The sequence below is a fragment of the Lineus longissimus genome, chromosome 8 (assembly GCF_910592395.1).
Source record: "Lineus longissimus chromosome 8, tnLinLong1.2, whole genome shotgun sequence".
NCBI classification, from domain to species: domain Eukaryota; kingdom Metazoa; phylum Nemertea; class Pilidiophora; order Heteronemertea; family Lineidae; genus Lineus; species Lineus longissimus.
Genome location: NC_088315.1, coordinates 11250534 through 11264719, shown reverse-complemented (window position 1 = coordinate 11264719; position 14186 = coordinate 11250534). Strand labels below are relative to the sequence as shown.

The 14186-nt window shown below is 44.5% G+C and overlaps 1 protein-coding gene across 4 annotated transcripts in view; it reads left to right on the top strand.

Moving 5' to 3' along the window:
- Positions 1–14186, top strand: part of LOC135492916 (E3 ubiquitin-protein ligase RNF213-like) — a 201034-nt gene that overhangs the window by 154056 nt on the left and 32792 nt on the right. For all 4 annotated transcript variants that reach the window (XM_064779643.1, XM_064779642.1, XM_064779645.1 and 1 more), the window contains 12 exons: positions 214–407; positions 819–1013; positions 2626–2746; positions 2901–3098; positions 3448–3581; positions 3689–3896; positions 4225–4681; positions 4928–5078; positions 5562–6072; positions 7092–7316; positions 7675–7904; positions 8869–8977. In XM_064779643.1, coding sequence (XP_064635713.1) covers positions 214–407; positions 819–1013; positions 2626–2746; positions 2901–3098; positions 3448–3581; positions 3689–3896; positions 4225–4681; positions 4928–5078; positions 5562–6072; positions 7092–7316; positions 7675–7904; positions 8869–8977 — 2733 coding nt within the window. The remainder of the gene's footprint in view (positions 1–213; positions 408–818; positions 1014–2625; positions 2747–2900; positions 3099–3447; positions 3582–3688; positions 3897–4224; positions 4682–4927; positions 5079–5561; positions 6073–7091; positions 7317–7674; positions 7905–8868; positions 8978–14186) is intronic.

Below are 14186 nucleotides of genomic sequence, written 5' to 3'. Positions count from 1 at the left end.
CCACGTAGGAAGGCATATTACTTAGTGCAGTTTAAAATAAGATGGTCTATAGTTTGAAACTAGAAGGCCTATAGTCATGATTAGACCCACTTACCAGTAAAAAGTGTTTATTTGGATCATGTCCGTTGATTTGTTGTTTATTTCTGCGATATTTCGATTTGATCCCTATCTTGAAATTGTGAAAAGCGTGCTCTGACGTATCTTTCTTTGTAGGTCTGCCGTAACATCAACCGCATTAAGAAGTGCATGGAGACCGGGAAGACCGTGGTACTTCTGAACCTGGAGTCGTTGTACGAGTCCTTGTATGATGCTCTCAATCAGTACTATGTTTACATGGGGGGCGAGAGATACGTGGATCTTGGACTTGGCACCCATCGTGTCAAGTGTAGGGTTGACGCTAGGTTTAGGTAAGTGGATCGAAGGTGTTTGGAGGGAGCACTTAGTCAGTTGAGCCAGGCATGACTCAGTTGATGCAAAATGAAAGTAGTATACTGTATCTTACTGAATAGACGAATTCGAAGAAGTTTGTTTTGGTGCTGACCAGTCATGCGTTTCACTTTCAACAAAGGATCACCGTGTCACTTGGCATTGTCTGAAGTCGGCTTAGGCCTTCTGACATGTTCTGAGTGTGTGCATTTGATTTGTTTTGGTGCTGATTCGTCTTCTTTGAAAAGGCCTGTAGCATGCTGTTTTAAAGCTGGTTGACTAAAAGTAAAAAAATCATTTTAAAACACGAGAGGGGAAAAGTAAAAATAGAAGTGATATGCTGACCAGATTATATCATGATGTTGTCTTTTTATAACATTGACAATTTTCAGGTTGATAGTGGTTGCCGAGAAGGAGGTCGTGTACAAGGAGTTCCCGATTCCGCTAATCAACCGCCTGGAAAAACATGTGCTGGCCATGACGACCATGTTAAGTGAGAAGCAGATAAAGGTCACTAAGAGGATTGAGAAGTGGGCAAAAGATTACGTCACACCGAAATTCAATACCCCAGTACCTCAGTCAAGACGGTGAGTTCAAATAGGACTTCTTTTGAATTTTTTGTGGTAGGATTGAGCTCAACCTGGGAACCTGGTTCATTTGATACACCAGCCACAATGCTTTTCGTTTTTTGGCTCACCGGTACGGTGAGTCTATACGACAGCGCAGTGTCCGTCGTCGTCGCCCGTCATATCCTATTTCAAAAACAGTGGCACGTTTCTTAACCGCTAGGGCTATGAACTCAAAACTTTGCATGAATGACCCACTAGGTCAGATGACCTTTGACACTGAATTTCGGTCCAGTCTGATTCTTCACTTGGCCACCAGGGGGCCAAAACTTAAAATATAAATTGTGTGATATCTCACTTATTAGTGATTTGTTTTTCATGAACATTTTATGGTAGGTACTCCTAGCAAGGATATATCACATATCATATGTGTTTTTGATTGACCTACTTTTCAAGGTCACAGAGGTCAAATGGTGTAAATTGACCGTTTGAGGCACATTTCGTAATTGCTAAGTGCTAGGGCTATGGGCTTGAAACTTTGTACACATGACCCCCTAGGTCAGGTTACCTCTGACACTGAATTTTGGTCTGATCTGTTTCTCGAAAATCTAGAAAGTGTGATATCTCGCTAGAAAGTGTGATATCTCGCTCATTAGTGATTCGTATTCGATAAAGTTGTTATGGTTGGTACTCCCAGCAAGGATACATTACATATTATACTGGTTTTTTTTTATTTGACCTACTTTTCAACTGACCTACTTGGTGACGGTTAAAGCTAAAGGTGTTGTCCGTGTTTGATATCAAACTAAAAGTGTTGAAGAGTAGGTTTGCCCTGATCTACTTTTATTACCTACTAAACAACTTAAACACTGTTAGAGGATGGCAGTCCCGTTAATAGTATCAAACTAAAGGTATTGAGTAGTTTTGCACTGACTGACTCAAAGGCGGTTGAGTTTGTCATCAAATTAAAGGTATTGAAGAGTGGATGAGACAAAAGAACCCCTCAACTACTTCATTCGCTGCAGTTCAAATAAAACTTTCACAACTGCCGTCCACCCTAGGCGCCAAATATAGAAAGGGCGTTTATGGGTTAGACGTGTGTAACTTCTCCCTAATTAGTTTCAGGGCCTATTCATATTCTGTGAAGATTTACATGAAGGACCTGAATCTGTCTATTCAGTAGTTAAATGTTGTTTTCAGTTAAACGCCCTTTATGAATTTGGCCCCATTTGTCTAAGCTTGATTCCATCTAGTCTGTCCAGATCTCCTTTTCTGCCATAAATTCACTTTCTGGTACATGCATGTACTACTTGTTCCATTCTCTTGTCATTCATCTCATTCCTTGCTATTCATTCGCCAGCGTAGTTATTGAGGCCGCCAGGTACTCCAAGTGAGGATACATCACTTGTCATACCGGTTTTGATTTGAACTACATGTATATACTATACATGCAGATATTTCTTAACCAGTATGAATTCCTACCATACACCAAAACACCCATACGATGAGCACAATGGCCCCTGGCCTTTTCATTTCATGTGGCATAGAACTTCCAAATGACACAAAAACTTTGTAGAATGCTCTGCGTGTCTCTTGTACTATACATTGTACTGAATTGTAACTTTAATTGCAGGAAAGAAATTGTCCCTGGTGATGTATTCTGTGGTTACCATGATGACACTGCAGCGTCTGTTGTTCTACAGATTAGCAAGGAACTGGATGCAGATGAGACCAGTACTGGATGGGCTGAAAAGGTGAGTTGTGAAATAAAGGACCACCTTTTTGAAAATAAGATAAAAAATTGCCCTTTTCACATTTTGAGTCCAGAATTTCAATTATGTGCCAAAATCAAATATATGTATTATTGATAACATAGATTATGATATTTCTGTGATTGTTTTACAACAGTTTTACAATCGGTGCAAAGATGTTCTCCTGATGTGTGCCACACCTGAATCAGTTGTCAGGCTGAAAGATACACGGTTAGCTGCTGAATGGAAAGCCCTTTCTGAGAAATACTTCATCGAGCAAACTCATGACAGCCTCAGTCAAGTTGTTAGTCAGCTCCTGAAGGATAGGACAGTGGGAGAAGGTATCTTCCTGGAGGTAAGAAATATATGTGTTGACGCGCCTTACGAACTGCTGTATTGTCTAAACGCAAAACCTGTTTTGTAACAAGTCTGTTGGAGGAAAAAAGGAATATCTTCTATGAGGTACCTGGATTTGAGAACTTGTGAATGTGAGAGGTGGAGCTTAGAATGTTTTTTTGTTTCACTCTGAGAATGTAAGCTGAACTGTAGCATGCTAAGCTTGAAATGATGGGATATATTATGACCAATAGGAAAGTATATTGTGGAAGATTATGATGATTTGAAAATCATATTTAAGATACCACTGATAATAATGTTGAATTTAAACTAATTTGCTGAGGATTACTTCTTTGCATTGTTTACAGGTGACCACAAAGTCGCATCTTTTTGCCAAGAACGATGCTCGGATTTTGTCCCGGAGGTTGGGGATTGGAAAAAACTTCACCCTGCTGGCCTTGCAGGCAATGGACACAAAGCAACAGTTTTCCAGGGAGTTAAGGTAAGCTTAGTGGTTACTTCTTCATGAGACTTTTTATTTGTAAGATATTTTTCTGTTTCATGTAGGCCGGTACTGGTGTGACAGCAGTTGATGTTTTTTTTCTTCAGGAAGTTCTTTGACCAGCAGGACAATGATGAACGACTTATGCTTCTCCAGTGTGACTCTGGTGACAGGAACAGTAACTTGATAGCATGTGCACGCTACCAGATCATGGAAGAGTTCACCAAGTCGAAAAATACAATGAGAGGAAAGGCGCATTTCGTGTTTATTGTCCAGATGCCTAGAGTGATGGCAGGAAGCTTCATTGGATTCCAAGTAAGTAAGATGATGTGATGATGGCTAGTTTCAAAAGTGAGGCAAGCTAGCATTGAATATTACACCCAAATAATATTTTCATGCATCGTGCAGAACATCTAATTTTGCAGACTTGTCAATTTGCGATAGAATTTACTTGGCTTAGGGTACCTGTTGTCACTGTTTTATCTGTGTATGTACGTGTATGTGTTGGAATAGAATCAAAACCATTACCAAGGTATATGAGAACCGACTTTGTCAGGCCCTTTATTTCAGTTCTTTCGATGTGGTCATTTACTTTATACCGAAGGCCCTAGTGATCCCAATTAATCATTTGGTACCGTTTTAGGGTGGAAGGTGGTCCTCTGTATATATCGACGACCTTCGTGTTAGTCACCAGCCTGCCATCATGAAGTTGTCTGAACAATCCATAGGTGATCTGATAGGGGAATCTGTGAGGAAAGGAAGTGTTGGGAAAGGAATTGGACAGTGCCTCCAGCAAAAGCATGCCCTTTCATTCATTGACGATGTTCATGACGATGTTCTTGAAAACCATGAAACATGGCAAATTCAACCTTCACCTGAACGACTGAATGAGATTGTGCAGATGACAACACAGAGGGCTCAAGAGCATGGTGGATGTCGCCCTATTGATAGATCGGTTGAGCAATTCCTTGATGTAGATGCCCTTATTCAATCATGTATCCAGAGTGCTGCTTCTATCGTCAAAGATCCAGAATTTGTGCCTTCTGAGAGAGCCACAGAACGTTTGCACATCATTTTGGAAAAGGTTTCTCAGAAAGAAGGTAGGCTCACGCATTGGCATTAAACAACCAGTAGTGTATAGTCTAATCGGTTTTTCTAAAGCAAACTGAGTTGACTATCGGCCTCAGCTATAAAGAATTTATATAGCTGGCCTTTCACATCCTTACAAAGGTTAGTAAAACTGTAAGAATCACACAGATGGATGCCTATTTTATCATATACATGTATATTGTATGGCAGTCTGGTGGACATTAAGAGACAAATATTAATATTAGGTCTGCTTTCAGATGTGAACTCCCTGATGTCTGCCATGAAGGTTCGAGTGCTCCAGCTCTTCCAAGAAAAAGAAGGCAGGACATCAGTACATTCGATGGCTAGTGATTGGCTGAGCAAGGAAGCTGCTGCCACGGAAACCATCAATCGGGTTGGAACCTTCAGGTAGGCACATTTTAAATTTTCTCATTGATATCAATACCTGAAACATCCCGAGACAAATTGCAGGTGGAGGACAGTAGAGGGTTGACTACAGCTGAAGCCTGCTTCGATCACCTTAAATGGAAGGCTACATAAAAAAGGTTTATGTAAATGGTTTCATTTCATGATGTTAATCAGCGCCATGATCGGCAATACATGTACTTGTAACAAAACTTCCAGATTTTGTATTGGGTTATGCATCCGTATGCAGTCCCTGCTAAGGTACTCATGCTTGCATGCTTATATGCATAAACAAATACAGATCTGAACATTTCTTCCAAATTCTGCCAATCTTAGCTCTGATTCATAGTCATTTAAAAGGTATGTTGTTTCATTCATTTTATCTTCCTGATGGCCTTTCTGGAATAGCTGGTAGTCATGTCAAGAATCAACATTTTGGAAACTGTCCTACACTATAATTTGTATTTTTTATGTTTTTCTATTTAGGAAGGCAGTCCAGATGGTGATGGAAAACAAATTGACACCAATCCTTGCAGGTTTAGTGGCCTACATGGATACAAACTGTAATCTTGATATCCTCAAGAAAAACGAGACAAGGCTTGACGACGTCATCCGACAACTCTGGCTTCAAATGTTTGCTGATAATCTGGTGACTCCACTATCCTACACGCAGTTCCAGTCGCCCACAATCCATGTTGATGTGACAGAAATGATTGCCCCACAGACAGGCAACGGTCACCATCTGTTCAAACCTCAGTTTCCTTTCTCCTGGGAGATACACTCACAAATGGAGTTGATTATACAGACTGCACAAAGAGCACCAGGAGAGGAGATGGAACTGACTTGCCAGAGGCTGTTCCAGGAGAGCCCTGTGGGAAAATCATTGACGAGATTCATGCAAGACCAGCCAGAGACTGTACAGGATGAATTGATGGAACAGTACTTGAAAGACTTCGTTCATTTGTGCTTCAAGGCCGTTGAGGAAGACCTGGAACAGGTAGGAACTTCCACATTATTTGTGATTGGAGGAATTGGTACCAAATTAGAGGTATATGTCGTTTTAACAAGCACAATGAGCGCGGTGCTTAAATGATGGCTGAAACGGGCGTTGAAGGTCTGCCCAAGCAGTGTTTTGTGAGACATCCATACTGGCAGTGAGGTATCATTTTCTATTCTAAAACACCTCGAAACAATCATCATTGAACAGTGGTTTTGACTGTGCTTTGACTGCTTCTATAATTTGTACCGATCCAAGCTGTTATGGTTGCAGCACCAAAAATGTGCATTGTATTTTTCATGAAAAACAATGTTATACGAGATCTGGAGTTGATACATTGCAACAAAGGGGTTATTGAATTACCGACAATGCGTCAAATATTCTTTAGAAAATGTTGGCGAATCGTGTACAGACTATATGTAGAACACAGCTTTTAAGATTGTGCCACAAAATTCAGCGTTAATTCTTTGTTGCCACTTTCCTGCCTTGTTTTCATGTTAACTCATGTTAAGTGATCATGTTAAGTCAGGAAACTTTTATCAGATTATGTTAAGGAGCCTCATAGCCTAGTGGTTAACACTGCTGGCAACCACGCAATAGGGCACGGGGAGAACCCAGGATTGTATTTTTGTATGAACCGGCGTGGCTTTCAAGGAACTAAACCAACAATTCCTGGCTCTTCACAATACGTTCAACGTTTGAAATACTCGAGGGTCTGTCGGATGAGATTAAAAGTCGTGGTCCCTGGTACCTGAGTGTCTGTGCTAGGGCAAGTAAAAGATCCAATAAAGGTGGAGAGTAGCCTGTAGCGGACTCCATTATTCCGGCAAAAATCCAATAGGGTTACGACGCCGGTATTGATATAATGGTTGATATGATGATTATATTATTTTAGATACAGGGGCGGCAGCCCTAGGAAATTTATGTATGTTCTTTATGCTTTTATTAATGGAATAAAAATCACTAAAACAAAACATATTGCATCTTCCTATAATAATGAATTGACTTCAATCTTTCAGATTTTGATAAAGACTCTCAAGATTGCCTTCAGGGAAGTGTGTCAGACATTAAAACTAGATGGGGAGGATGGCACAAGATTGACGATACAGAAACTTCACTTGACGCATGCGAAGTGTCGTGAGCGCTTGGATCATTTCATCTATGCCTGCAGTATCTGGCCTGAGTGCTTAGAATTGCTCAAAGAAAGCAAACATAAAGAGCTCAGCAACACACTCACAGAGATGGTGAGTTATCAATGATAGTCGACTTGTTTTACTTCTCAGGACAATATGATCATGCCACTGGTAATGCCCGGCATGTAAAGCGGATCTTTTAATGCTCACTTTCAATTCATCTACTGAACATCGTGTTCAAAATGCGTATTTAACTGCGTGAAACAATAGGGAGGATCTGTTGGCCCTATTACGGCCAACAAATCTTCCCTGTGGTGAGCTTGGTAATTTGATAGACCAACCCAGTAACTAAAGAAGCCAATTGCAAGCTGTCACCGGGTTACGGTTGAGGGCTGATATATGGACTATCTTAGTAGTATCTTCTTAATAGTACTGAAGAGAACTATGTTCTCGTTGTCTCTTTTTACAGACCCTTGATGTGATTGTCCTCATCCGGATTATTGACCACATCAATAATGTTCACGATGAGCATGAAAAACAAGAACATCCATTAAAGAAAAAGATACAAGGGCGGAGGTTGTGGATTGACCGAGTCAAATTATTCAAGCCTTTGGCTGAGAGAATCATGCAGCAGACTGCTGCTCATGGTCAGGGCCTACCTCTAGGAGCATTGTGCCAGAAATATGTGGAGGAGTACAGGTAAGAATTTTAGGAATCGGGACAGTGCAAAATGTATTTGTAATGATGACATTTACCATGTTATCCTGTAAATCTCAATTCCTCTATATCAGTGAATACATTAAAGGCTTACGCCGTTCGTTAAAAATTATGAATCTGAAAATTTACAGCTACATAGCTAGAATATTCATCATATAAATTTCAACATTGCCATTGTGTAGACAGATATACAGATACTATAGACACCAAGTTTCAGCAAATTTGCATGCATGATAACTGCATTATGGCATTTTGTACGTTCTTACTGCGTTTTTTTCTACCTAAGCCACCTTTAAATACATACGGCATACGGCATACATTTGGTGGCTCAAAAACGGTCAGCAAGGCAACAATACTTTTTCTTAGTTTAGATGACATCATAATTACTCCATCAAAACGGATTAATCAAACATTTTTTGATAACTTTTGTTTTTTATTGGTATGAAACTAGATACCAGTGTGATGGTATCATCCCATTTCGCCTACACCCACTTCGCCTACACCCACTTTGCCTACAGCCATTTCGCCTACAGCCATTTCGCCTACTCCTATTTTGCCTACACCCATTTCGCTACTCCCATTTTGCCTAATTCCCATTTTGCCTACTTCCCATTTCGCCTACTTCCCATTTCGCCTACTCCTACTCATCCGGGATGATATTAGTCTACATTTTTGAGCATTCATACATTATGTGTCTCCTGGAAGTAGCCCTTGAATGTGGCACTAGAATCAGCCAGACCTCAGTTTCTCAGGGCAGATTAGCCCTTTTGACTATGAATTTTAAATGTGTACCGCAACCACAGCAAATCCTATTGTTGATGCTGGGAAAATTGCAGGACATTTGCATGAATTGGTCATTGAGACAAGACGTGCTTAAAAGTACAATGCATATTTTTCATTTGCCATCCGATGTTTTTGCAAATGTTTTAATCTTATTCTTTTCCAGGCCTCTATGGACTAGGATCTGTGTTGTCCAACTCTTCATGGATCATGTGTGCCCACCCCATGTCAAGACTGAAGCAGATCGTGTTGATTCAGTGGGTCCAGTTTGGATGGTGAATATTCAACAAAAATACTCAGCAGTCTATTTGTTGTGTTTACATCTTAATTGTTTAAGGCCATATATCAAGGTTTTTTGCCATTTTGTGTCATTCAAACTTACCTATGGAACACTTTTGCATGTTACTCCATTTGGGCTCAAACACAAGAGTATCCCTTTAATTTTCTAAAGGGAGAACTGAGTTAACAGCTCGGCCGCCAGGCGGCGCCCTGACCGATCCCGCGAGATGCCGCCAAGAGTCTTTACTCTTGTGCTTCTACGAAGCACATCGTTTTTTCAAAGCTGCCGTGAATTCGATTTAAAACCAAATTCAACCAGCCAAGTCTAGACGATTTTTGGGTTCATTCACCTACGGAGTAGACCGCCAAACTAATCTTGGCATTAGTATTGTCCAGTCTATTTAATTATAGACATTTTCTTAGCTAGCTTAGTCGACTCGGCTCCATTATTTTGATCTTGGTAGGGTAGAGTTAAGTAGGCTATTCTCCGCTCTATTGTAATGAACAAGACTCAGATCCATTGCAATAGTGTTTAATTCGAGTAGGCATGTTTTCCTTTCCATTAATTATTGCGTCCTTTCTGGCCTACTTGGGGTTCCCAGTGTTTTTATTGTCATTGGTACCATTTTTTATATGGCGTACCCCTCCGACGGCATCCTTTGTCTCACCACAAAGGAATGCGTCTGGTGGCGGGAAACGGGCCGCGAAGACGCCTAAACCCTCTTCCGGTTCCGTTTCCGGGCATATAACCCGGAGGTCTAGCAAACCTCCCGCCACCACCCCTTCCGTCAGCCGAGTTCCGGTTCCGGCCGCGGCTGCGAAGGATGCGGGATCTGACATTATTAATGTCTGTGGTCCCAAGGGAGACTTACATCCAATAAGTCTCCAATGGTTTAATATACCCCGGACCTCAGGGAACCTTCCGGTTCCTCTGTCGTCCGCTCCCCCGAGTACAAGCCCTTTGTACCCGTGGGAGCACCCTGCTTCCGGTCCGCCGATTGCAGTTCCGGTTACTGACGTGGGTTCCCGTTTTTCAGTAACCGAAGACTCTACTGGGGGTTTTTCTCAGTCTTTACTGCGAAATAACCCCAGTCCTCACGGACACAGTAGAGTAGGGCCGGACTTTATAACGCCACCTCCGAAACGCCATGCGTCTTCGGTAACAGCGTTTCCGCCCTCCGTACCTCCTTCTAAAAGGGCATCCGGTAGCTCCATACCGGCGAAGGAGTTACGGGCATTTCCGGTTTCGGACTTCGTCCTACCGGAAATGCAGGCACCTTCCTACGTTGGCCAACCTCTTGGGTGGAACCAACCGGAAGTGCCACCCCCTCCTCGTAGCAGAGGCGTCGTTCCCATGGAACGAGCTACGCAGAGAGGACATCTGAACTCTGGTTCAGAATATGGGCATCTTCCGCTTCCGGAAGACCCATTCGCCCGTACATACGGCTTCCAGGGTTCGCTTATGCGCTCACCCTCGCCTCAACCGCCCGTCGTTGAGAGAAGCCGCACGTCGAGTCCGGAACCCGAGTCGGGACAGCAACTGTCCCAGCTCATCCAGATGGTAGCAGGTCTTACTGATAGACTCAGCCATCTGGAGCAGGGTTCCGGTTCCTCTGGTGTGCCTGGTCCCATCGGATACCCACCATCTGACTCCTCTATTTTAGAGGAATTTTCTGAGAACAAGAGTTCTCAGCCAGGCTACCGCTCCCCCAATCAGGAGGAGCTGTCACCAGAGGAGGCCAGTATCTTGTCGGATATGAGGACACTCAGATCCTTGATCAGAGCGTACCTCCCGCAGGATCTGTGCCCTACCCCGCCGGAACTGCCAGCCTTGTCAACACCGACCTTTTCACTCTGGGGACAGGAAGTGGATCCCAATCCACAGGTTTCTCAAGGCTCCACTCGGGCACTTGAATTCCTTCCTCCCTCCCCGTCGGTGGTAGCAGTCTCTGAACTTTTGGAGCGAACAATCAGAGACTCACAAGGCGCCCACCAATGTACTTCCATCCCTGTCCTTCCGGCAGTCGGACCGGAAGCTTGGTGTTAACCGGGGAAGTTGTTCACGGCACAACTTCCTCCCGTTAGGCAGTACCGCGCTGACTATTATCGAGTCAGCTCGGCCGGCTGTCCAGCTGCAGCATCGACTTCCATATTAAAGGACGATGTACGGCTGGACCAACTCGTGCCTAGGGTGACCTCCTCCTCGGCTTACCGAGACCTTAGAGCACAAAAGGGTCTGGCCAAAAACACGTTAGCGGTGCTCTCCTACGCAGAGCACACTAACCTGGCCCTAGCCAGATCCCTAAAAGATAATGAGTCACTATCTGATGACACAAAATCGCTTGTGACATCCTTGTCACATTCGATTAGGCACGCTATTGCTCTGTCCGCCAAGACCGCAGCAAATAGCGTCCTACTCCGTAGAGACGCCGCACTGGGCTCTCTCAATGTCATCAGATCCCTCCAGCTGGAAGGGGCCTTAAGAACCGCTCCTATGGACGGTTCTTTCCTGTTCGCAGATTCTGTACAAGAGGCGGCTCAAGCACAGAAAGATTGGGACAAATTATATGCCCCCACTGCGACACAGAGGGCCAAGACCTCTCTACCTAACGCTAGAAAGATAGAGAGGCCCCAGCAGGCATCGGGTTCAATCCCGTACGCCAGGCAGGTCCTGCCTAGGCCTACCCCGCCTAGTCAGCCTGCTCCTGCTGGATCCTTCCGACGGGAAGCGGAGGGTCGCCGGACTGGAAAGAGGAAAAATACTTCCTCTAACCAGGGTGGATCCGGTCCGACTAAGCACTCCTTTCGCCCAAGGGGTGCTGGCCGGAAGAGGTGACTCCCCCCTCCTTTCTCCTCCCGGACGCAAAAAGGAGCCGACTCCGGTAGTCGGGGGCCGTCTGCAAAAATTTGCAGACATTTGGGACGATTGGTGCCCAAAGGGGTCCCCAGTCCCAAACATGTTGAGGTACGAAGTGAAACTAGATTTCAACCGTACCCCCCCGACTACCATATATCCAACCCCAGTTCAGCCACCGAAGGACCCAGTCAAGGCCTCTGCCCTCCAAGCAGAGGTCACGACATTACTGGAGAAGCAAGCTATCCAGGTCCTTCAAGATTCATGCTCCCCCGGCTTTTACAGCCACGTTTTCTTGGTTCCCAAGAAAGCAGGGACATGGAGGCTGATCATAGACCTTTCCAGGTTAAACACCTTCTTGAATGTTCCTCATTTCAAGATGGAAACCACCAGGTCTATAGCAACGGCGATACAGCCCAACGATTGGGCGGTATCGATGGATTTAACGGATGCGTACTTACATGTACCGATCCATCCAGACTATCAACACTTCCTTCGATTCCATTACGAAGGAAAGACGTATCAATTCAGGGCCCTGTCGTTCGGTCTGGCATCGGCACCCCTAATTTTTACGATGATAGTCACAGCCTTCGTCGCTCCCTTTCACGTTATGGGGTTCAAGCTCCATCACTACCTAGACGATTGGCTACTCCGTTGCAAATCGCGGGAACTACTACTGCAACAACTTCAGGTTCTAAAGCAAAAAGTAGTTTCCGCAGGTTGGATTATCAACGAAACAAAGTCAGAATTCATACCATCCCAAGACTTCGTTTACGTTGGAGTTCGGTTCCTTACGGCCATAGGGAAAATGCTGCCCCCCCCTAGACAGGATAAAGAAAATTCTTCATCTCATCGCAGAATTCAGAGGAAGGACTCAAGCTCCAGCAAGGCGATGCTTGAGCCTTTTGGGACTTCTGAATTCGGCAGCAGACCAAATCCCCCTTGACCGTCTATATATGCGTCCCATCCAGATGTTTCTAATGTCTCTATGGAAACCCCACAGGGACCCATTAGACAAGTTGGTATTACTACCTCAATACCTACTCAAGAACGTCTGGAACTTCTGGGAGTCGGAGACTCGTCTCCAAAGCGGTATAGATCTTGCTCCACCGCCCCCAGAAGTGTCCCTATTCACAGATGCTTCCCTACTAGGGTGGGGAGCACATCTGAACAACGGGGACATGTCCATAAGGGGTCTATGGACAAGGGAGGAGACCATTCTTCCAATAAATATATTGGAAATGAAGGCTGTCCTTCTTGCCGTGAGGGCTCTTTCCCTTCGCCTGAAGAATCGGAGAGTAACCCTGTTCTCCGACAATTCTACAGTAGTAGCATATGTCAGGAGACAGGGAGGCACAAAGTCCGGCATTCTTTGCCAGCTAACTTGGGAGCTTTACCATCTTTGTGCCGACCTTGGAGTATCGATATGTGCCAGACACATACCGGGCAATCGCAACATCCTTGCCGACGCCCTGTCCCGTCAGAACAAGCTAGTTCAAACAGAGTGGACACTCCATCAGGAGATTGTAGACGACCTTTGTCGCCTTTGGCAATCTCCGAAGGTAGATCTGTTCGCCACCAGGCTGAACAATCGCCCTCCCATCTATTACTCTCCACTTCCGGACGAAGAGGCCCTGGAAGTCGACAGCCTTACAGCCTCTTGGGTCGGGCTGAACGCATATGCGTTTCCACCCCTCCCTCTCATCCAACCAGTCCTGAACAAGATCTTGACCAGCCACCCGGTGAGAATAACTCTCATCGCACCTTGCTGGCCAAATCAGGCCTGGTTCCCAGCCTTGCTGGAGCTCCTGATAGACCACCCCAGGAGTCTTCCTACTTGGAAGCACCTCCTGTGGCACCCCCTGGGGAGATGCTACTACCAGAACCCTGGATTTTTCAAGTTTCACGCCTGGAACTTATCCAGTTGCATCTCCACCAGAGAGGCTTTTCGGACATCGCTGTCAAGCGCATGTCCGGACCTCAAAGGGGGTCTACCCTTGATGTGTATCAAGGAAAGTGGTCTACCTTCACTTCCTGGTGCAGGGAGAACGGAGTTAATCCGATCTCTCCCTCTATATACAGATTAGTTGATTTCCTTATTGAATTATTCACGGAAAGACAACTATCTGTCACGGCTATAAAAGGGTACAAGTCCGCCATCGCTTCTACCCTCCGTGTTTTAAGCACCTGGGATCTTCGTTGGGAGGACCAAATAACCCCTCTTTTCAGAGGAATGTTATTAGAGCGTCCTAGACCGGTTCACAACACCCCTAAATGGGACCTTTCTGTTGTCCTTAAGGTGCTCATGAGGCATCCTTTTGAACCCATGTCTATTTCATCCATGAAATATC